General features: G+C 38.7%; 2 protein-coding genes across 2 annotated transcripts; both read left to right on the top strand.

The window, feature by feature from the left end:
* The first annotated feature begins 858 nt into the window (after nt 1–858).
* LOC138420479 (olfactory receptor 51L1) lies at nt 859–1806 on the top strand. The gene has a single exon (XM_069553710.1). It carries the CDS (start codon nt 859–861, stop codon nt 1804–1806), a length of 948 nt encoding a protein of 315 aa, XP_069409811.1.
* A 7152-nt stretch (nt 1807–8958) lies between these two features.
* Nucleotides 8959–9900, top strand: LOC138420642 (olfactory receptor 51G2-like). Its single transcript, XM_069553959.1, has one exon. It carries the CDS (start codon nt 8959–8961, stop codon nt 9898–9900), a length of 942 nt encoding a protein of 313 aa, XP_069410060.1.
* Nucleotides 9901–23724: the final 13824 nt, after the last annotated feature.

The raw sequence follows: 23724 nt of genomic DNA, 5'->3' as shown, positions 1-23724 counted from the left end.
GAAGAGTATTATTGCAAATTATTACTAATTAAAGACACATGACATGTACTAGATGTCTGAAGTAAATCTATTTTAACATTATTTTGTGGGAAGGCATATAGGAAGAGCTTCAAAAATTACAGTGACCTTATTTTATGTATATATACATATATATTCCCTCTTACATACATATATATATATATATATGAAAAGAGTGGGTAAAAGAGAGAATGCATATACATATGTATCCTTTTCCATTCCCTCTTTCCATATAATGTGTGCTTATTTTTTTTATTTTTTTATTTTTATTTTTTAATTTTTACTTTATTTTACTTTATAATACTGTATAGGTTTTGCCACTATTAAAATATTACATATTTTCAATTTAAAGTATTATACATTATTAAATAAATATGAAATTAAATTAATGGTGAGCCTTTAGGGCCAAATCAGCTGTCAGGGATTAAAAGATAGCCTAGAAACAATAAGTGATTAATTCAAGAACATTACTGACAGGAAGCTTATGAAAATCCATAGACATTTACTCTGAATTTTCTCTATTTTTATCTCATAATATATAGTAAATATTTCTTTCTCTGCTCTTTTGCTGTTTAATTTTTTAGTGTCTTCAATGAAAATCCATCAAAGCTCTTGTCAGAGATGACCAGACTTGTGGGGTACACACTGTTGTTCTAGAAATTGATGCTTTTGACTACTGGGAAATGCTTCTTATGTAAGAACTGTAAGAGTTAACTCCTTCCTTTCTCTATGAGATTAGAGGAAAGGTGTATCATATACCAATTGTTCTGCTTATGTTCATCAGGGATAACTTTGATAAAGCAGGATAACAGAAAATATTCCTGTTTGTCAAGAGTCACCATGGTGGTCTGGAATAACAGTGATACTATGGAACCTATATTTATTCTGAGGGGTTTTCCTGGACTGGAGTATGTTCATTCACATCTCTCCATCCCATTCTGTCTTGCATATTTGTTAGCATTTATTGGTAATGTTACCATCCTCTCTGTTATTTGGACAGAGTCCTCACTCCACCAGCCCATGTATTACTTTCTTTCTATGTTGGCACTAACTGACCTAGGTATGTCCTTGTCCACACTGCCCACCATGCTTGCTGTATTATGTTTGGATGTTCGGGAGATCCAGGCTAGTGCTTGCTATGCCCAGCTCGTCTTCATCCACACATTCACATTCCTGGAGTCCTCAGTGCTGCTGGCCATGGCCTTCGACCGCTTTGTTGCTATTTGCCATCCACTGCACTACACCACCATACTCACCAACAGTGTAATAGGCAAGGCTGGTTTGGCCTGCCTGCTAAGAAGCATGGGAGTTGTACTACCCACACCTTTGCTGCTGAGACACTATCACTACTGCCATGTCAATGCCCTCTCCCATGCCTTCTGTTTGCACCAGGATGTTCTGAAGTTATCCTGTTCAGATGCCAGGATCAGCAGTGTTTATGGACTGTGTGTAGTTATTGCCACACTGGGCATGGATTCTGTCTTTATACTTCTTTCTTATGTCCTGATTCTGAAGGCTGTGCTGGGCATTGCCTCTCATGAGGAGCAGCTAAAGGCACTCAACACATGTGTGTCTCATATCTGTGTGGTGCTCATCTTCTTTGTGCCAGTTATTGGGGTATCAATGGTCCATCGCTTTGGGAAGCATTTGTCTCCCATAGTCCACATCCTTATGGCTGACATATACCTGCTTCTTCCCCCAGTGCTTAACCCTGTTGTCTACAGTGTCAGGACAAAGCAGATTCGTCTAGGAATTCTCTGCAAGTTTGGGCTAAGGAAGAGGTTTTAAGTACCTCTAACCTTTGGTTGGAGAAGGCAATGGCAACCCACTCCAGTACTCTTGCCTGGAAAATCCCATGGATGGAGGAGCCTGGTAGGCTGCAGGCCATGGGATCACTAAGAGTCAGACACGACTGAGTGACTTCACCTTCACTTTTCACTTTCATTCATTGGAGAAGGAAATGGCAACCCACTCCAGTGTCCTTGCGGGGAGAATCCCAGGAACGGGGAAGCCTTGTGGGCTACCGTCTATGGGGTCGCACAGAGTCGGACATGACTGAAGCGACATAGCAGCAGCAGCAGCCACCTTTGGTTTTCCCACTGAAAATCATAAGGTAGCCTTTTAAGTAGATGAGGAGTACATTATTGAAGCCTGGCCATCTGGTTAAATTCCTAATTCTTTCCCTTCCTATATACATGATCTCAAATAATCATTAACCCTTAAGAAATTCACATTTTCATAGCAAAATTGTTAAGTATGACCTTTTGTATCCCCAAGGTAATTATGAGATATATGACAGACAATGTATGTAAAAGAGATTATTTTGAAAAAGTTTACTATTTGTTAATATTATTAAATTTCTATTAATGATTATAATAACTTTCATTAAGTTCATATGTTTCTCATGTTTATGATCTAAAATTCAGAAATCAATCTCTCTTTCTCCATTTTATTTTGCTTCTCATGCCAAAATGTCACAATATTGTAACAAAATATTTCTGACTTTTGGGGTAAGTTTGGAACTTGTCTTCCTGGGAGGAATTTGAACTGCTACCATCACTGTTGGTTATGAAATAAGTCCTCACCTCATCATTGGTTGGCACTAACTGACCTAAGTATGTGCCTATCCGCACTTCCCATCATGCTTGCTGCGTTATGTTTGGAGATAATGTTTGGGAGATGCAGGCAAATGCTTGCTATGTCCAGCTCCTCTTCATCCACACATTCACATTCCTGGAGGCCTCAGTGTTGCTGGCACTGGGAGAAAGATGGGTTCTTTCTCCCAACCCCACTGTAAGTCTATCTGCTCCTTCAACTTGCCATCAAATGTTGGGGCAGACACATGGAAGTTGCCCGTGAAATCCTGATAGCACATGTCTAAATACCTGTAGGTTTCCTGTTCAGGACTATCGCTCAGGATTCCGTGTCTAAATCTGTGAGTGGATTGGGATGGGTGCATGATAATCACTCTCATTTTTAAATAGTATTCTTTCCTCTTCTTCATGTCTGTGCGGATTGCTAATATTAGTGTTATTCTCAGTTCCCTTATTGTCGATAATTTACTACTTTTTTTTTTGTTAAGATGACATACATATGGTTTCATCAGTGGTATTTTATTATTCTTATATATTCAGTTTCTTTTTAGCTGTATTGCAATTTTTTTTATCATGGGGTCATTACTAGTATAATAACATGTCACCATGGGGCTGGTATTCCCCAAGCAGCATGAATGTTCATAAAATATTTGTTAGTATAAACACTACTGTCTTTTCATGCTCCCAATAAATATATACTGAGAAATATGAAACTCATGTCATGGCAATTACTGCTTTCAAAACTGTGGATATATAAAAAGTGGAATAGATGATCTAAATATTAAGAAATTAATATTTAATAGAATTATACATGTAGAAAGCTTAGAAAAATTAACAGAAGTCATTGAAATATTGTTATTAAAGAGTGGCCAATTTTACTTGAGGATTAAGGAATCAGGTATTGTGGTAGTTGACACTCAGCAGTGCCTCATGGGTCAAATTCAGTCCTACCTCCTGAGCAAAGTGTGAAAGACATCGGTATGTTTAAGCTGGCTTGTTTTGCCTTATGAAAGCTAACTGTGCATATCTCATTTCAACTCCACGTTCTGTAATGTCACATTGGTAGTTTGAAGTTAGTCATGATGGGAGTATTTCCACAGCAGAAACTGACGGACACTACACATCAGGGCTTTTCAAAATTCTTGTAGAGAATGACAGTCCCTTTGCAGTTCGCCTGAAACTATTACAGCACTGTTGATTGGCTATACTCCAATGCAAATTAAAAAGCTTAAAAAAAAAGAAAAAAAAAAAAGATCTGACATACATTACTCCATAAAAGAAAGTACTTTGTATTTTACTCTTAATGACTGGTTAAGTCATTGTTTACCAGCACACCACTGGACAAGGTAATCCAAGAAGAAGAGGCGGAAGAAAAAAAAGAGCATGTGTTAATAACATTCTCCAACTTCCGGGAGAAGTTTCAGACTTGATGCAGCCACTACGGAGAACAGTATGGAAGTTCCTTGAAAAACTAACAATAGAGCTACCATTTGACCCTGAAATACCATTTCTTGGCATATATCCAGAGAAAAACCTGATCCAAAAGGATACATGCACCCCAGTGTTCATTGCAGCACTGCTTACAATAGCTAAGATGTAGAAACTACCAAAATGTCTATCAACAGAGGAATGGATTAAGATTTTGTATGTATGTGCTTAGTCGCTCAGTCATGTCTGGCTCTTTGTGACCCCATAGATTGTAGCCCATCAGGCTTCTCTGTCCATGGGGATTCTTCAGGCAAGAATACTGGAGTGGGTTGCCATGCCTTCTTCCAGGGGATCTTCCCAATCCAGGGATTGAACCCAGATCTCCTGCATTGCAGGTGGATTCTTTACCATCTGAGTCATCAGGGAAGCCCAGAAGATGTGGTGTATATACATACATACAATGGAATATATTACTCAGCCATTGAAATAAATGAAATAATGCCATTTGCAGCAACATGGATGGAGCTTAGCTTCCCTGGTAGCTCAGCTGGTAAAGAATCCGCCAATAATGCAGGAGACCCTGGTTCAATTCCTGGGTCAGGAAGATTCACTGGAGAAGGGATAGACTTCCTACTTCAGTGTTCTTGGGCTTTCCTGGTGGCTCAGCTGGTAAAGAAGCCACTTGCAATGTGGGAGACCACCTGCAATGGGGGATGGACCTAGAGAGGGTCATACTGAGTGAAGGAAGTCAGATAGAGAAGGAAATCCCTTATATGGGTAATCTAAAAAGACATGATACAAATGAACTTAATATACTTATTAAGTTCATTAAACTGAAACAGAAACAAACTCACAGATTTAGAGAACAAACTTATGGTTGCCAAGGCAGGAGCTGGAGGGAGGAAATGATGGGGGAAAGTGATAGAGAGTTTGGGATGGACATGTACACACAGTTATATTTAAAATGGATAATCAACAAGAACCTACTATATAGCACATGGAGCTCTGCTCAGTATTATGTGGTGGTCTGGATGGGAGGGAAGTTTGAAGGATGGATACATGTATGTGTTTGATTGAGTCCCTTTGTGTCCATATGAAACTATTACAGTACTGTTAACTGGCTATATTCCAGTGCAAAACAAAAAGCTAAAACAAACAATCAAACAAACAAACAAAAAGAAAAACACCTCTCTCACATACATTACTCCAGAAGAGAAAGGACTCTGTATTTTTTTCTTGATAGCTGGACATTATGTACCAGGTAAAAGGAACAGCTTTAAATAGGCCCTTGTTAACGTGTGGTAAGGCATGGGGTAGGGAAAGCATCCTGTAGTCCTGTGATTAGGTCTCAGTGTTTTAGTGAGTCTAAAGAGTTCACAGAGCCCCTGAACTGAGAACTTCACAAGTGTTTCTTTTCTTTTTTTTTTTTAAATTCTCTCCCTTACATAGAATAGGAAGGCTAGTGCGGGCTGAAGTTGGGTATTCCTTCCCCCAGGACAGTTAGGAGCTGATAATACCCCTGCAGTTTAGCCTCTGATTAACTAGTTTTTACCTACGACTGGCCTTCTTGAAAAGAACAAGTGCTCTGGCATATTTCAAAATGGTCCCTTTCCCCTTCTCCCTACAGGGAGCACAAGGGAATTTTTCTCACATTTACTATGGAAACTTTGAAAAACTCCTGAAAGTAAATAAAACAATATTTTAGGGAACCCCTATTACAGGGTTCCCTTGGGGTTTTTCTAACTCTCAAACTTGTTTACTCTGAATCCCTAGCACTCCATCAGTAACAGCTCAGTTTCCTACCCCACCAGTTTTTCTCAGTTGCTGCTGAGCCTGGACTCCCAGATTGGGAATTTGGCACGATCATCTCCTTTTCCAGAGCAGAAGACAATCTTCCAATGGCAATGACATCATTTCTCTTCCCTGGAGTTCACATTAAGGAAAAGAAAATTTAGTCCTGAGGGAATGCACTAGTCAAAGGGGGAACATGCCCTTTAGAGTATTTAAAGCACCAAAGTGTAGTGCTGATCAAGCACCTAGCTGGGCAGAGCCAAGTACCTTGAACACAAAAATATGCTATCTTGGCTCTGGAGTTGCAAATACCCTGCTCAGGACACCTATGCTTCCCTGAAAAACTATCTGCATCAAGATCCACTGTGTTTTCATTATTCTCTTATGCCCGTATTCAGTGGCTTTCTCTACCTATAAGAAATTCCCGTGCTTGGCAGACTGGAGAACCAGCCAACCTGTCTACACCTGAAAGAAGTCTTCAAAGGTGAAAAAAATGGGTAATGAATTAATATCTAATATATTTGAAGAATTTAGGAAGAAGAAAGAGAAGTCAAGTGATAGGATGACCATAGCTTGTGTAAAATCACTGTTTTGGGATAGGTCAGAGGTACAGATTGCCATGTCCCTGAAAGGGACAATTGTCCCAAGCAATTGTCCTCAGAGGCTTCTCAAAAGAGCTCTGGGATGGTATTATTAATTCATGTCCAGGCATAGACAGAAGATATGATAGGAACCCATGTACTAAAATCTCTGGTCTCTGAAAATACTGCTATCTGATATTAACTAAAAACGATGATGTTAAAAATGACAACAATAATAATTTAAGTATTCCCTCTATCTCACTGTCAAGTAAATTATACACTGCTGCTGCTGCTAAGTCACTTCAGTCGTGTCCAACTCTGTGCGACCCCATAGACGGCAACCTACCAGGCTCCCCCATCCCTGGAATTCTCCAGGCAAGAACACTGGAGTGGGTTGCCATTTCCTTCTCCAATGCATGAAAGTGAAAAGTGAAAGTGAAGTCGCTCAGTCGTGTCCGACTCTTTGCGACTGCATGGACTGCAGCCTACCAGGCTCCTCCATCCATGGGATTTTCCAGGCAAGAGTACTGGAGTGGGTGCCATCGCCTTCTCTGAAATCATGCACACTTAGCAATATTATTGGGTTGGCCAAAAAGATCATTTAGGTTTTTCTATAAGCTCTTAAAATACAAGCCAAAAAGAGAATTAAGCAAAGTGATTCTGAAGAAAAGCCCTGAGGAATAATACTTATAAGTGATAACTTGGGCACTCCAGGTTACACCTGATTTTGGTTACTAGTGCACAGGGCTGATATGCTTAAGACTGTGGCTACTTTAGCATTTCCATCACCATTTTGCTTCACTTAAGTCCCAAATGTCTCCTAGGTCTTGGAAACTATGCCAAAATTTCAGATATATGTTCTTGAATCTCTTAAATATTATATAAAGTTATACAATTCCCAATTTTATGCTCAAAAATTTTCTTAGTCTTCCAAAGTGACAGAACCAGTGAATGACAATTATCTTCAGATTTTCTGTGACTCTGGAGAAACAGCCACTGGGAGCTGACTGCTTACGTCTGTACCAGACAGACTCCTCTATGGAAGATGGATTAGGAATATCCTAAGTCAGAGACTTTTGTACAAAGTAGGAGAAAGTGATCTTAGAGGGAAGACCTGGAATATGTAGGCAGGATGGAATTTCTGAAGGTATTCAAAGATTTGAGGAAGAGTATCAAGGACAAAGAAAATGATTGTGTGTAAGACTCAAAGGAACGACAATTATCATTCAGTGATGATATAAGAGATCAGGAGAAATCTGTGATATAAAAAGCTAGGAAATAAAGGGAAATGTGAAAGACCAGTATTACCTAATATGCTATGATTAGCATAGTGCATAAACTACATGACAAGAATATATAAAGCAATTATTCTAATTGAATCTGTTCCTGCAAAGGAAGGAAAATGATATCAGAGAGAAAATCTCCTTTAATCCATATAGAGAAATAAGAAATTATTTACTTTTTTTTTAAGTGTGTCAGAGGAAACTATAAAGTATAATTGAATTAGTGCAACAGGGTAGATTGGGGATCATATGACAGCAATATAGTACAAATATGGTTGAATTTTTCCCTTTTTGTTAAAATGTCTTTCTTATATCTTTTAAGATTATGTTCAAGATCTTTATATTTATGCATAAATTCCTCCTGAAATTTTGGTCCATATATGCAGTCTTAATTCCAATAACCGTCTGAAAAGCCTACCTACCCTATGCCTGTGTGCTAAGTCGCTTCAGTCCTGTCCAACTCTTTGTAACTCTATGGGCTGTAGTCTGCCAGACTCCTCTATCCATGGATTCTACAGGTAACAATACTGGAATGGGTTTGCATGCCCTCCTCCAGAGGGTCTTCCCAGACCAGGGATTGATTCTGCCTATCCTGAGGCTCCTGCATTGCAGGCAGATTCTTTACTGCTGAGTCACGGGGCACTTCTGTCCCTAACCTATAGCTTTATTCAATTATATTCACTTACACTAATACCTCTCTGTATTTACATGTGTGTTGATCAGCATAGACCACCCAACACAGTCCTTTGTTTCCATCTAACTCATGTTTGTCATTTGAGACCTAATTCAAGAATTACTTTTAGGAAATCTTCTCTGACCTCTCTGCATTGTCAGTTTTCTCTTTCTGTATTTTAAAGGACCTTGCATCTAAACTAACACTTTATTTTAATTTTAACTCTCTCGATCCACTAGATTGTTAATACCTGAAGGTATTTCTCATATTAGGTTGGCCAAAAGGTTCGTTTGGGTTTTTCTGCAAGATGTTAGGGAAAAATCTGTATGAACAGTTTATCCAGACCAATATATTTATCTATATTTTAGCTTACCCAGATTTCCTTTAATAAAATATGTTCTCAATAAATGCACAATGAAGAAAAGTAAATAAGTTGTAAAATAAGAAATACAGGTGGTAATTATACATAATGAGCATAGGAGTGACTGAAAGAGCAGAATACATCAGAGTGTTGTTTCTTTGTGCATTTCACCCTAACTGTTCTGTGTTTTTGTCTCCCCACCTAGACTGAAGGTGCCTCCATCAGCACAATGTCTGTCTTTAATGACTCTGTCCAATACCCCTGCTTCCTCCTGACAGGCTTCTCAGGCCTTGAAAGCAGATATGGCTTAATTTCCCTCCCTATTTTCTTGGTTTATGCCACCTCAGTTGCAGGGAACATTACCATTCTATTTATCATCAGAACTGAGCCTTCCCTCCACCAACCAATGTATTACTTCCTGTCAATGCTGGCATTTACTGATCTGGGCCTATCCACTACAACCTTGCCTACCATGTTCAGCGTTTTCTGGTTCCATGCCTGGGAGATCTCTTTCAATGGCTGTCTGGTCCAGATGTACTTCATTCATGTTTTCTCAATTATTGAGTCAGCTGTGCTTTTGGCTATGGCCTTTGACCGCCTGGTAGCCATCCGAGCACCCCTGCGTTATGCAGCCATTTTAACCAATGATGTAATCATTGGGATTGCTTTGGCAATCACTGGAAGGGCCTTGGCTCTGGTCTTTCCAGCTTCTTTCCTCTTAAAAAGGCTTCAATATCGTCCTGTCAATATTCTCTCCTACCCTTTCTGCCTGCACCAAGACCTCATCAAGACAACTGTATCCAGCCGTCGGGTCAGCAGCATCTATGGCCTCGTGGTGGTCATCTGCTCCATGGGACTTGATTCAGTCCTCCTCCTCCTTTCCTATATCCTCATCCTTGGCACAGTTTTGAGTATAGCCTCCAGGACAGAAAGAGTGAAAGCTCTTAATACCTGCATCTCTCATATCTGTGCTGTACTCACTTTCTATACACCAATGATTGGACTATCTATGATCCATCGCTATGGGCAGAATGCTTCCCCATTTGTCCATGTGTTCATGGCCAATGTCTATTTGCTGGTGCCACCCCTCATGAACCCCATTGTCTATAGTGTCAAGACCAAGCAGATTCGTGACAGAATCCTCAAGAAATTCAACCAACAGAAAGTTTGAAAGAAACTCTAAAACATACTTTTCTCTTCCCCCTCTTTATGTTGATTTCATATTAATGTAGATTTTTTATTTTAAATATTAAAATTGATGTTTTGTTTTTAAGATAATAGTACTATTATGTGAGTTCGTGCTCAAATGTGTCTGACTCTGCCATCCCATGGACTGTAGCTCTCCAGGCTCTTCTGTCAATATTATCCAGGAAAGAATACCAGAGTGGATTGCCATTTACTGGGTTTCCCTGATAGCTCAGTTGGTAAAGAATCAGCCTGAAATGCAGGGGATCTCAGTTCGATTCCTGGGTCATGAAGATCTGCTAGAGAAGGGATAGGCTACTCACTCCAAGGGATAGGCTATGCACTCCAGTATTCTTGGACTTCACTTGTGGTCAGCTGGTAAAGAATCTGCCTGCAATGTGGGAGACCTGGGTTCAATCCCTGGGTTGGGAAGATCCCCTGGAGAAGGGAAAAGTTACCCACTCTAGTATTCTGGCCTGGAGAATTCCATGAACTGTATAGTCCACAGAGTTGCAAAGAGTCAGACACAACTGAGCAACTTTCACCTTCACTTGTCATTTCCTACTCAAAGGTATTTCCTTGACCCAGGGATCAAACCCACATCTCCTGCATCTCTTTCATTGCCAGGTGGATTTTTTACCACTGTGTCACCTGGGAAGTCCAATAGTATTATAGTAGTATGATAATACTATAATAGTAACCTGTATTTTTTCACTATACAGAATAAAAGCATGATTTTGATTTATATTCATACTGATATACTAGAGAATATGCTCACTAAATCCAGGTTAGACTATTCTTAATAGAACTATGATTTTAATAATTAGCACTAAATGTTTATGAAACTAAAAGGGTCATCAAGACAATATTCTAGTGAAGTTATTAGTTATAACTTGTAAAGTCCTTACTTTATGAAAAGGATTTGGATTTCAAGATTACTTCAAGCCTAATATAGGGACTTCCCTCATAGCTCAGTTGGGAAAGAATACGTCTGCGATGCAGGAGACCCTGGTTCGATTCCTGGGTCAGGAAGATCTGTTGGAGAAGGGAAAGGCTACCCACTCTAGTATTCTTGGACTTCCCTTGTGGCTCAGCTGGTGAAGAATCTCCCTGCATTGTGGGAGACCAGGGTTCAATCTCTGGGTTGGGAAGATCCTCTGGAGAAGGGAAAGGCTACCCACTCTAGTACTCTGGCCTGGAGAATTCCATGGACTAAGTCCATGGGGTCGCAAAGAGTCAGACATGACTGAGCGACTTTCACTTCAAGTATAATATAGACTCTGTAGTCTACATCAACAATATTTCCCACAAAATTGATATAAAAATATTTTAATATAATGTGTATTCTATATTAATGTAAAATATTAAATATATTTATATTAATATATTATATTATAAAGTCTTTGTTCAAGAGAGAAAAAAATTTCCATCAGGTAAGGCTTCTATTAAAAGAAAATTATAACTGAATGAATATCAGTACACTTTCATAAACATAAAAGAAAGAAAACTTGGGCTAAAATAATTGAACTGATTTGGTTAGCTCTCAAATAATCCAGAAACCATAGGTTCTGTGTGTAGGAACTAGGAAGGCCTTTCTTCACTGAATGATATAGATACTTCTGAGACCCAGATTTTCATCTGTTTTCTGCTTGATTTTGACCTATTAGTTATTGAAAAAAACATGTTAAATTCTCTAAATATCATAGTGGATTTCTCTATTTCTCCTTGTCATTCTATCAGTTTTACCTCAGAATTTAGAGGTTTGTTGTCTGGTGCATAGATATTAAGATTTATCTTTGAAATTATTTTATCGAAATATAATATCCCTGATATTTATCCCTGATACTTGTTCTCATTTTCTGAAATTAATATAGCTTATCCCATTTTCTTTGGATTAGTGATAGCATTGCATAGCTTTCTCCACTTCTTTACTTTAAAAAATGTATGTCTTTAGTATGGAGGTTCTTCAAAAAACTAAAAATAGAGTTACCAGATGATCCAGCAATCTCAATCCTGGGCATATATCTGGAAAAGATGAAAACTCTAATTCAAGAAGATTCATGCATCTCAATGTTCATAGCAGCACTATTCACAATAGCCATGACATAGAAGCAACTTAAATGTCCATAGACAGAAGAATGGATAAAGAAGATGTGTGAGATGTATATTCCATTTTATATACACACATACAATAGAATATATGCTAAGCCATAAAAAAGAATGAAATCATGCCATGTGTAGCAACATGGATGGACCTAGAGACTGTGATTATCATACTATGTGAAGTAAATCAGACAGAAAGAGACAAGCATCATATGATATCCCTTGTATATGGAATCTGGAAAAAAAAATGATACAAAGGAACTTATTTACAAAACAGAAATAGACTCATAGATACAGAAAACAAACTTAGGGTTACCAAAGGGGAAAGTAAGGTGGAGGGATAAATTAGGAATCTGGGATTAACAGATAAATGCTACTATATATAAAACAGATAACCAATAAGGATCTGTTGTTTCAGTCGTGTTCAACTCTATGCGACTCGGTGGACTGTAACCTGCCAGGCTCCTCTATCCGCAGGATTCTCCAGGCAAGAATACTGGAGTGGATTTCTGTGCCCTCCTTCAGGGGATCTTCCCAACTCAGGGATCGAACCCATGTCTCTTATATCTTCTGCATTGGCAAGCAGGGTCTTTACCATTAGTGGTACCTGAGCACAAGAACTATTTTTAATAATTTAAAATAACCTACAAAGAAAATTGATCTGAAAAAGACTATGTCTCAAGGAACCACTAATCTAATTTCTGGTCTAACAGATGTCCCTATTTTGGACTTTCCTATGAATATAATTTGCCAACAAAAGTTCATCTAGTGAAGGCTATGGTTTTTCCAGTAGTCATGTATGGATGTTAGAGTTGAAATAAAGCTGAGTGCTAAAGAGCTGATGCTTTTGAACTGTGGTATTGAAGACTCTTGAGAGTCCCACTGACTGCAAGGAAATCCAACCAGTCCACCCTAAAGGAAATCAGTCCTGAATGTCATTGGAAGGACTGATGTTGAAGCTGAAACTCCAATACTTTGGCCACCTGATTCGAAGAGCTGACTCATTTGAAAAGACCAAAGTGCTGGGATAGATTGAAGGCAGGAGGAGAAGGGGATGACAGAGGATGAGATGGTTGGATGGCGTCACCGACTCGATGGACATTAGTTTGAGTAGGCTCCAAGAGTTGGTGATGGACAGGGAGGCCTGGTGTGCTGCAGTCCATGGGTTTGCAGAGTCAGACACAACTGAGTGACTGGACTGAACTGAACTGAACTGATGAATGTAATAATACATAATATGTTTTGTAGCTAACATTTTATTTAGCATACTGGTGTATAATGATTCAGTACTTCAGTCCTTTTTATTGCTGAATGATTTTTGACTTTATGGTATTATGTAAATGGATTAAAGATAGAACCTGTTTATTGACTTGTATGTTGTTTACTTCTTTATAGCAAGCAGGACTTTAATCTCAAGCTCACTGGCACCAAATTGAAATTCTTTACATGCAGTCCCTGTCAATATATCCCACATAAACATAATTGTAACCACACAGAGACTGCCTGATTGGTATACTCACAAAGCTGACCCAACTTCTATTAGCTATAGATAAGACAAATCCAGAAGCTATAAAAAATTCCAAATCACTGTTGCCCTTGAGGGCTCTCTGACCCAGTGTCTACCTTCCATGAGAGTGAAAGATATTATCAAGAAACATAGTAGTGGAGCTTAGTCGCTCAGTTGTGTCTGACCTTTTGTGACCCCATGGACTGTAGCCCTCCAGGCTCCTCTGTCCATGGAGTTCTTCAGGCAGGAATACTGGAATGGGTTGCCATTCCCTTCTCCAGGGGGTCTTCCTGACCCAGGGATCAAATCCAAGTCACCTGTATTGGCAGGCAGATTCTTTACCATCTGACCCACCAGGGAAGTCCCAAGAAACATACGTCCTGCCTAATTACCCATTTGTCTCAGGAGTTTCCTTGTTCTTTTCCCCTTGGAGTGGTGGCACTGACCACTACCCCTGGGAAGTCCCGCGGTGTGGGACTTCTCTTACTATAGCTGTCCCAGTGCTGCCCAAGAAATCTAAAGTTATGCTGCTGCCATTTTATGGTTAAGCCTTTTCCTGATCCTCAAATCCTCAAACTCAGTACAATGTTTATCATACATTTTGTTTATCATTCAGATTGTTGATAACCATTTGATTTAATTCCACATTATATTATAATGCGAAGAACTGACTCATTGGAAAGGATCCTGATACTGGGAAGGATTGAGAGCAGAAGGAAAAGGGGACGACACAGGATGGCTTTGTTGGATGGCATCACCGACTCGATGGACAAGAGTTTGAGTGGGCTCCGGGGATTGGTGATAAACAGGAAGGCCTGGAGTGCTGCTGTCCATGGGGTCACAGGGAGTCGGATACGACTGAGCGATTGAACAGAACTGATTATAATGCTGATATGTATATTCTTGTATATATTTTTGTGTGGACACATTTTCATTTCTTTCAGATATTTATTTTAGAGTGGAATTCTTGGATTATACAGGAACTCTAAGCTTAACTGCTTAAAGAATTTTGCCAGACTTTTCCAAAGTAGCTTCAAATTTTATATTCTCACAGTAGTGTATGAGGATTCTAGTTTCTCCACCTTCTCAGAAACACTTGTTTCATTTTTTAATTCTGTTTTAATGAATATGTAATATTTCATTGTGGCTCTGATTATCATTTCACTAATGACAAGCCTTTTTTCATATTCATATTGACTATTTGTGTATTCTCCTTGCTGCTGCTGCTGCTGCTGCTGCTGCTAAGTGGCTTCAGTCATGTCCGACTCTGTGCAACCCCATAGATGGCAGCCCACTAGGCTCACCCTTGCCTGGGATTCTCCAGGCAAGAACACTGGAGTGGGTTGCCACTTCCTTCTCCAATGCATGAAAGTGAAGTCGCTCAGTAGTGTCTGACTCTTAGTAACCCCGTGGACTGCAGCCTACCAGGCTCCTCCATCCATGGGATTTGCCAGGCAAGAGTGCTGGAGTGGGTTGCCATTGTATTCTCCTTAAGAAATGTTTATTCAGATCTCTTGGTTATTTTTAACTGTTTTTTTTTTGTCTTTCTATTATTTTACATATTTTAGACATAAGGCTCTTATCATATACATGATTATAGGTATTTCCTACCAATTTTGGGTTTATAATTTCATTTTCTTGGTGATATCCTTTGAAGCATAAAATTAGTTAATTTTGATGAAGTCTATTTCTTTTTACTTTTGTAGCTCATGCTTCTGGTGTCCTAATAGTTCAGTTCAGTTCAGTTCAGTCGCTCAGTCATGTCCAACTCTTTTCAACTCCATGAATTGCAGCACGCCAGGCCTCCCTGTCCATCACCAACTCCCGGAGTTCACTCAGACTCCTCTGCCAAATCTGAGATCATTAAAATTTTACTCTATGTTTTACTTTAAGCATTTTACAGCTTTATCTCTTTCATTAATACATTTGACTCACTTATAAGTTAATTTTTATGTATTGTGAACTAAGATTTTTATTTTTAAAGAATAAGACTATGTTCAGGTGGCAATACGTATCAAATTTATCTACAGATTCATTAAAACCATATCAAAATCACAGTTGATGTCTTTGTGCAAAATGTCAAGCATATTCTAAAATTCATATATCCTAAAGGAAATTAGTCCTGAATATTCACTGGAAGGGCTGACGCTGAAGCTGAAGCTCCAATACTTGAGCCACCAGATGTGAAGAACTGACTCACTGGAAATAACCCTGATGCTGGGAAAGATTGAAGGCAAGAGGAGAAGGGAACGACAGAGGATGAGGTGCTTAGATGGCATCACTGACTTGATGGACACGAGTTGGGAGACTGGGAGCTGACTGTGACTCAGATCATGAACTCCTTATTGACACATTCAGACTTATATTGAAGAAAGTAGGGAAAACCACTAGACCATTCAGGTATGACCTTGATCAAATCATTATGATTATAGAGTAGAAGTGAGAAACAGATTTAAGATCAGACAGACAGACAGAGTGCCTGATGAACTGTGGACGGAGGTTCGTGACATTGTACAGGAGACAGAGAGCAAGAACATCCCCAAGAAAAAGAAATGCAAAGAAAGCAAAATGGCTATCTAAGGAGGCCTTGCAAATAGCTGAGAAAAGAAAGGAAGCAAAAAGCAAAGGAAAAAAGGAAAGATATATCCATTTGAATGCAGAGTTCCAAAGAATAGCAAGGAGAAATAAGAAAGCCTTCTTCAGTGATCAGTGCAAAGAAATAAAGGAAAACAATAGAATGGGAAAGACCAGAGATCTCTTCAAGAAAATTAGAGACACCAAGGGAACATTTCATGCAAAGATGGGCTCAATAAAGGACAGAAATGGTAGGGATCTAACAGAAGCAGAAGATATTAAGAAGAGGTGGCAAGAATACACAAAAGAACTGTACAAAAAAAGAGCTTCACGACCTAGATAATCACGATGGTGTGATCACTCATCTAGAGCCAGACATCCTGGAACATGAAGTCAAGTGGATCTTAGGAAGCATTGATACAAACAAAGCTAGTGGAGGTGATGCAATTTCAGTTGAGCTATTTCAGATCCTGAAAGATGACGCTATGAAAGTGCTGCACTCAATATGTCAGCAAATTTGGAAAACTCAGCAGTGGCCACAGGACTGGAAAAGGTCAGTTTTCATTCCAATCCAAAGGCAATGCCAAAGAATGCTCAAACTACCACACAATGGCACTCATCTTACACGCTAGTAAAGTAATGCTCAAAATCCTCCAAGCCAGGCTTCAATAATATGTGAACTGTGAACTTCCAGGTGTTCAAGCTGGTTTTAGAAAAGGCAGAGGAACCAGAGATCAAATTGCCAACATCCGCTGGATCATCATAAAAGCAAGAGAGTTCCAGAAAAACATCTATTTCTACTTTATTGAGTATGCTAAAGCCTTTGACTGTGTGGATCACAAGAATCTGTGGAAAATTCTGAAAGAGATGGGAATACCAGACCACCTGACCTGCCTTTGAGAAATCTGTATGCAGGTCAGGAAGCAAGTTAGAACTGAACATGAAACAACACATTGGGCACAGACTCAGTTCTCATACACCTCTCCTATGTCCTAATTCTCCATGCTATTCTTGGGGTTGCATCTCATGAAGAAAGACTAAAGCACTCAATACTTGTTTATCCCATGTATGTGTGGCACTTAGCTTCCTCGTCCCTGTATTTGGCGTATGCATGTTTCATCGCTTCGGGAAACACTTTCCTCCCACAGTCCATATTCTCATGCTGGACACATACCTGCTTCTCCCACCAGTACTTAATCCCATTACCTACAGTGTCAGGACCAAGAAGATTCGTCTAGGCATTTTTCACATGTTTAGGCAAAGAAAGAGGCTTTAGAAAGCATCCCACTTTTATCAGTTAGCATTGATTTGGAGGAATATTTTCTCCACTGGAATCTTAACTTTCCAACATATAAGATATGTTATTTTGGAGAATTCCCTAGTTTTTATTCTATTTCCATGTTTTTGTTTTTTTTTTTTTTTTTGGTAAATTTGGGATTTTATCCTTGTTCTGATTTTATTCCAGCATTATATGAAGATCACTTCACAAATATATTATGAAGATTTTAATATAACAAAGCAAACTGATTTATAACGTGTTTTACAGTTTTTAAAAATAATAAATCCATTGAAATCTCTTAATCCAAAGACTCAATTGTGGTTATCATTCATTGTTAGTCCATGATTAGTTATTCCTTTGTCAAGTGCCAGAATTTTGTGCAAACTTTTGTTTGTTTTAATGATCTATGCATTTGGCATGTATTGGGCCTGAAATTTTAAAGACCTTACCAAACCCAATCTTTACTCTGCCAAATATCATGACCGTAACTGACTTTTTTCTTTATCATTTGCTCGTACCTTAGTTTCCTCTTCAGTTATTCCCTTGTATAGCTATTAGAATCATGCTCACTTTCTAGTGTTGAGATAAACACAAGGCCATGATTATTCACTCAAGGTTGACATATAATAAGCTGAAATATCAAAACAGGCATTCATTCCTTTGACAGCAAGGGAGTGAGACTAAATCTAGAACACTGATGGTTTTAGAGTGTGTTTACCCACACATTCAGATTATAATTTGGGATTAAAACAATGACGCAAACAATTATATGCAAAATAAACATCCAATTTCTCTTCATTGCTGTGATGGAGCAACAAAGATCAGATATAGTCCCTCACTTTAAACAACAGAAAATGTGGGAAGTGTATGAAAGAATAGTTCTCAGAAGTTGGGTAAAAGGTAACAAAGAGTGGAGAGAAGGAGAAACATGAGGTGAGCCTGGTGATTGCCCTGGTTTATTTATTGGAAATTTATTGAGTCTTGAAGTGAGGAGAACCCTAACAGAGTCGGGTGGTCTCCCTGAATTATGAGGCAGAGTAACAGAGAGCAGAAAGTTGCACATAGACAGATATGTGACGCGTAGGACACTCCTCAGAGGTCTTCAGTTCTGTATTGATCACCGTATGTTTGTGAAGGAACTACTGAGGCTGGGAAAAAATCATCAGAAAGGAGTATATAGAATGATTTTTTTAAACTTTCTATATGACTGAGAAGAGTTTATATTCTCATAGCCAGAGTAGAGAAACTTTGCAATACACAGAACATCTGTTTGTATATTGCCTTAGCCTTCTAAATATACAAACAGATGTTCTGTGTATTGGCAATGGGGCAAATTATCCCTAAATTAAAAACTGTCTTGGTTATTGCTAACCTTGTGTAAAGAAAAATCTCGAAAGAATTAAACCATTTATATGTAATTTATTAGACACAAAAAATAAAGATAAAATTTATATTTAAAGAAATACAGAAAAAAAATCTTTTGCTCAACAGTATAAAATTTACAATGTATAAAATTCAATTAAAAAATTGTAAGACATGGAAAGATGAGTAATAGCAGAATCCACATTGATGACTCAATCCATAGAAACACATGCTGAGATAAGACTAATGATGGGATAAGTAGACAAGAACATTAAAAAAATATAAATATGATCATTATATTCAAGAATGTAAAGGAAAGCATTAACATATTAAATAGAGCTATGATTATTTTAAAGATGAAATTTAAGTTCTAGAATGAAAATTAGTATGGGAGAGATGAAAAGCATACTGAATGTATTTAAATGAGAGGGAATAGACTCAAAAGTGAACTAAGCATCTTTGAAATACTGGAGATCATCACACTATCTAATATATGCACATAACTGGAAATTTAAAAAGAGAAGAGAAGAGAAAAAAAAGTATAAACAATAGTATGTTTCCTGAATTTAATAAAACTAAGTCCACAATCCAAGAAGCTCAATAAACCCAATCTGGAAAAGAATATGAATAAAACCATAGAGAAGCACATCCTAATCAATTTGCTTAAAAGCAATGGAACTGTCTGAAAGCTGTCAGAAAAATGACATCAAATTTACAGAGAGACAAAATAAGAATGAAGACAGCCTTCTTGCCAGAAATCATGCAACCCAAAAGACAGTGGAGCTATATCTTCATAGTACTAGAAAAAGCAGAAATAGCAACCAAACACCCTAAAATGCTATACTCAGCAAAAACATTCTTCAAAAATGAGGACCAAGTAAAGACAATATCATATATTCAGCACCTGAAACAATTTAACTCAAACAGAGCAGCAATACAATATTAAAGGATCACTTACAGCAAATATAATAATAATGCATTGTGGTATTAATTACATAGGTAGAAATAAAACATATGACAAAAATAGCAAAAAGACCAAGGTGTGGGTAATATTAGTATATTCTTATAAGATTCTTGTTTTTTTAACTGTTAAGAATAATAGGATTCTTATTCTATATGCAAAATGATACATGACAGGAAAGTAGATAATGATAAGCTAAAGATGTATACTAAAATTTCTGAAGGTGTTACTAATATATACAGCTAAAAAAGGTATAGGTAATAAGTAATAAATGGTTATATTAAATCATAATTCTATTCCATTCATTAGAAATATAGGAAAAGTGGAAAAGGGGAAAAGACCAAATTAACTATAAAACAAATAGTAAGATGGTGGTAAATGGAAACATTTACTCTTCTGTTTCTCAGACACATATATTCTTTCTTTAGAATAATTGATAATTTAGAGTGTGTACTGTATCCTGGATGGTTTATGCATCATTGTAGATAGCAATTTATAAGCTGACAACTAAGACATACACACAATAGGTAAATCTACCACTTCATTAGTTTGCCAGCTTAATAGTATAAGATATAATCAAGGCATCTCATGGACATGTGTCCACTGCTGTAACTCACTGAACACCTCTTGTTGTAAAATGGGTCCCTTGTTTCTATATGGTATTATGCAAATTCTATATCAATGTATTACTGCTACTCAGTCGCTTCAGTTGTGTCTGACTCTGTGCAACCCCATGGATTGAAGTCCACCAGGTTCCTCTGTCCATGGGATTCTCCAGGCAAGAATACTGGAGTGGGTGCCATTTCCTTCTCCAGAGTGATGGTGGTGGTGGTTTAGTGGCTAAGACATGTCTGACTCTTGTGATCCCATGGACTGTAGCCTGCCAGGCTTCTCTCTCTATGAGATTCTCCAGGCGAGAATACTGGAGTGGGTTGCCATTTCCTTCTCCAGAGGATTTTCCCTACCCAGGAATCAAACCCGGTTCTCCTGCATCACAGGCAGATTCTTTACTGAGCTATGAAAGAAGTCCCCACTAGCTTCTCCAGGGTATCAATGTATTGAGCATGCTATAGTCCTTGGGATGATGAGTGAAACTCCATGGGAAGGAAAGTCAAACTCATGCTTAGAAAATATGTCCAATCTAGAATTGAAAGAGATAAATGTACCCCAATGTTCATTGCAGCACTGTTTATAATAGCCAGGACATGGAAACAACCTAGATGTCCATCAGCAGACGAATGGATAAGAAAGCTGTGGTACATATACACAATGGAGTATTACTCAGCCATCAAAAGAATACGTTTGAATCAGTTCTGATGAGATGGATGATACTGGAGCTGATTATACAGAGTGAAGTAATCCAGAAAGAAAAACACCAATACAGTATACTAACACATATATATGGAATTTAGAAAGATGGCAATGATGACCCTGTATGCAAGACAGCAAAAAAGACACAGATGTGTATAGCGGACTTTTGGACTCAGAGGGAGAGGGAGAGGGTGGGATGATTTGGGAGAATGGCATTGAAACATGTATACGATCATGTAAGAATCAAATCGCCAGTCTATGTCCGATGCAGGATACAGCATGCTTGGGGCTGGTGCATGGGGATGACCCAGAGAGATGTTATGGGGAGGGAGGTGGGAGGGGGGTTCATGTTTGGGAACGCATGTACACCCGTGGTGGATTCATGTCAATGTATGGCAAAACCAATACAGTATTGTAAAGTAAAATAAAGTAAAAATAAAAATAAAAAGAAAAAAAACTAAAATAAATAAATAAGAGAGAAAAAAAAAATAAATGAAATGCTGCCCTTTTTAGAGTATAAATGTGTAGTGTAACCAAGTTGCCACCAAACAGTTGGTCTTCTTAGAAGATGGTGCCATATTGGGGTTTATTACTCGTCTTTTGCTAAGGTTTGGGTATTCGGCACTGGCAAGAGTAGTACAAAAAAGATCTTCATGACCCAGATAATCATGATGGTGTGATCACTCACCTAGAGCCAGACATCTTGGAATGTGAAGTCAAGTGGGCCTTAGAAAGTATCACTACGAACAAAGCTAGCGGAGGTGATGGAATTCCAGTTGAGCTATTTCAAATCCTGAAAGATGATGCTGTGAAAGTGCTGCACTCAATATGCCAGCAAATTTGGAAAATTCAGCAGTGGCCACAGGACTGGAAGAGGTAAGTTGTCATTCCAATGCCAAAGAAAGGCAATGCAAAAGAATGCTCAAACTACCGCACAATTGCACTCATGTTACATGCTAGTAAAGTAATGCTCAAAATTCTCCAAGCCAGGCTTCAATAATATGTGAACTGTGAACTTCCAGATGTTCAAGTTGGTTTTAGAAAAGGCAGAGGAACCAGAGATCAAATTGCCAGCATCCACTGGATCATGGAAAAAGCAAGAGAGTTCCAGAAAAACATCTATTTCTGCTTTATTGATTATGCCAAAGCCTTTGAGTGTGTGGATCACAATAAACTGTGGAAAGTTCTGAAAGAAATGGGAATACCAAACCACTTCACCCGCCTCTTGAGAAACCTATATGCAGGTCAGGAAGCAACAGTTGGAACTCGGCATGGAACAACAGACAGGTTCAAAAAGGAAAAGGAGTATGTCAAGGTTGTATATTGTCACCCTGCTTATTTAACTTACATGCAGAGTACATCATGAGAAATGCTGGGCTGGAAGAAGCACAAGCTGGAATCAAGATTGCTGGAAGAAATATCAATAACTGAGAGGGTAACAGGAGGGAAGGTCAGGGGTCTCCAAAGGGAGGAAATAGCCTGCAAGTGTCAGACATTTTTATCTCCCTTAAGCAGCAGGAGGAAACAAACTATCGATATTTTTTTTCCTTCTCTATACAAATTTAAAAGGAGGTTTCCCTAAAATACTGTGTTGCCATGATGACACCTGGTTTCACCTGAACTTAACTATTCTCAAACCTAGAGATAACCAACCCACGCCAGTACTCTTGCCTGGAAAATCCCATGGATGGAGGAGCATGGTAGGCTGCAGTCCACGGGGTCACTGAGGGTCGGACATGACTGAACGACTTCACTTTCACTTTTCACTTTCATGCATTGGAGAAGGAAATAGCAACCCACTGAGTGTTCTTGCCTGGAGAATCCCAGGGATGGGGGAGCCTGGTGAGCTGCCATCTATGGGGTCGCACAGAGTCGGACACGACTGAAGCGACTTAGCAGCAGCAGCAGCAGCAGAGATAACCAATGCATTTCTCTTCTGGAGATGCTTATCTTAAGCTATGCTAATGTACTATGCATTTACCCCAAACTCTGTCTTCAAGTTGGTTCTACCTCTTTGCTCAGAACCTACCTGACAAACCAGTATATTATACTCAGATATTGTTCCCCTAATCTATGTAAATGAAACTATTTGTATGGTAATCTGCCCTCCTTCAAGATTCATGTTAATCATTTTATGGCCCAGGATGAACCATTTGGTGCCAAGATTATCCCCAAATGCATCTTATGGGCGAGGGGCCTGGTGCCATTTTGAGCTTTAAGAGATTCCTTTCTTTCATTAACAGACTGCTGGTGACTATATAACATCCAGCTGAAGACTGCCCCCTTCTGATGCCTATATCAGAAGCTTTCTGTATCTCCTTTATACTTTAATAAAACTTTATTACACAAAAGCTCTGAGCGATCAAGCCTTGTCTCTGGCCCTGGATTGAATTCTTCTCCTCCAGGGGCCAAAAATCCCGGCATCTTTATGCGATTCAGCAACAACCTTTCATAACCTCAGATGACCCAACCATTATGGCAGAAAGTGAAGAGGAACGAAAAAGCCTCCTGATGAAATTGAAAGAGGAGAGTGAAAAAATTGGCTTAAAGCTCAACATTCAGAAAATGAAGATCATGGCATCTGGTCCCATCACTTCATGGCAAATAGACGGGGAAACAGTGGAAACAGTGTCAGAGTTTAGTTTTCTGGGCTCCAAAATCACTGCAGATGGACTGCAGCCATGAAATTAAAAGACGCTTACTCCTTGGAAGG

This window comes from Ovis canadensis, chromosome 15 (assembly GCF_042477335.2).
Source record: "Ovis canadensis isolate MfBH-ARS-UI-01 breed Bighorn chromosome 15, ARS-UI_OviCan_v2, whole genome shotgun sequence".
Classification (NCBI taxonomy): Eukaryota; Metazoa; Chordata; class Mammalia; order Artiodactyla; family Bovidae; genus Ovis; species Ovis canadensis.
The sequence above is the reverse complement of the archived record's forward strand: the minus strand, read 5'-3'. Positions and strand labels throughout refer to the sequence as shown.

Coding starts and splice junctions, on each gene's coding strand:
- LOC138420479 (XM_069553710.1), top strand. CDS start 859: ATGGTGGTCTGGAATAACAGTGATACTATGGAACCTATATTTATTCTG.
- LOC138420642 (XM_069553959.1), top strand. CDS start 8,959: ATGTCTGTCTTTAATGACTCTGTCCAATACCCCTGCTTCCTCCTGACA.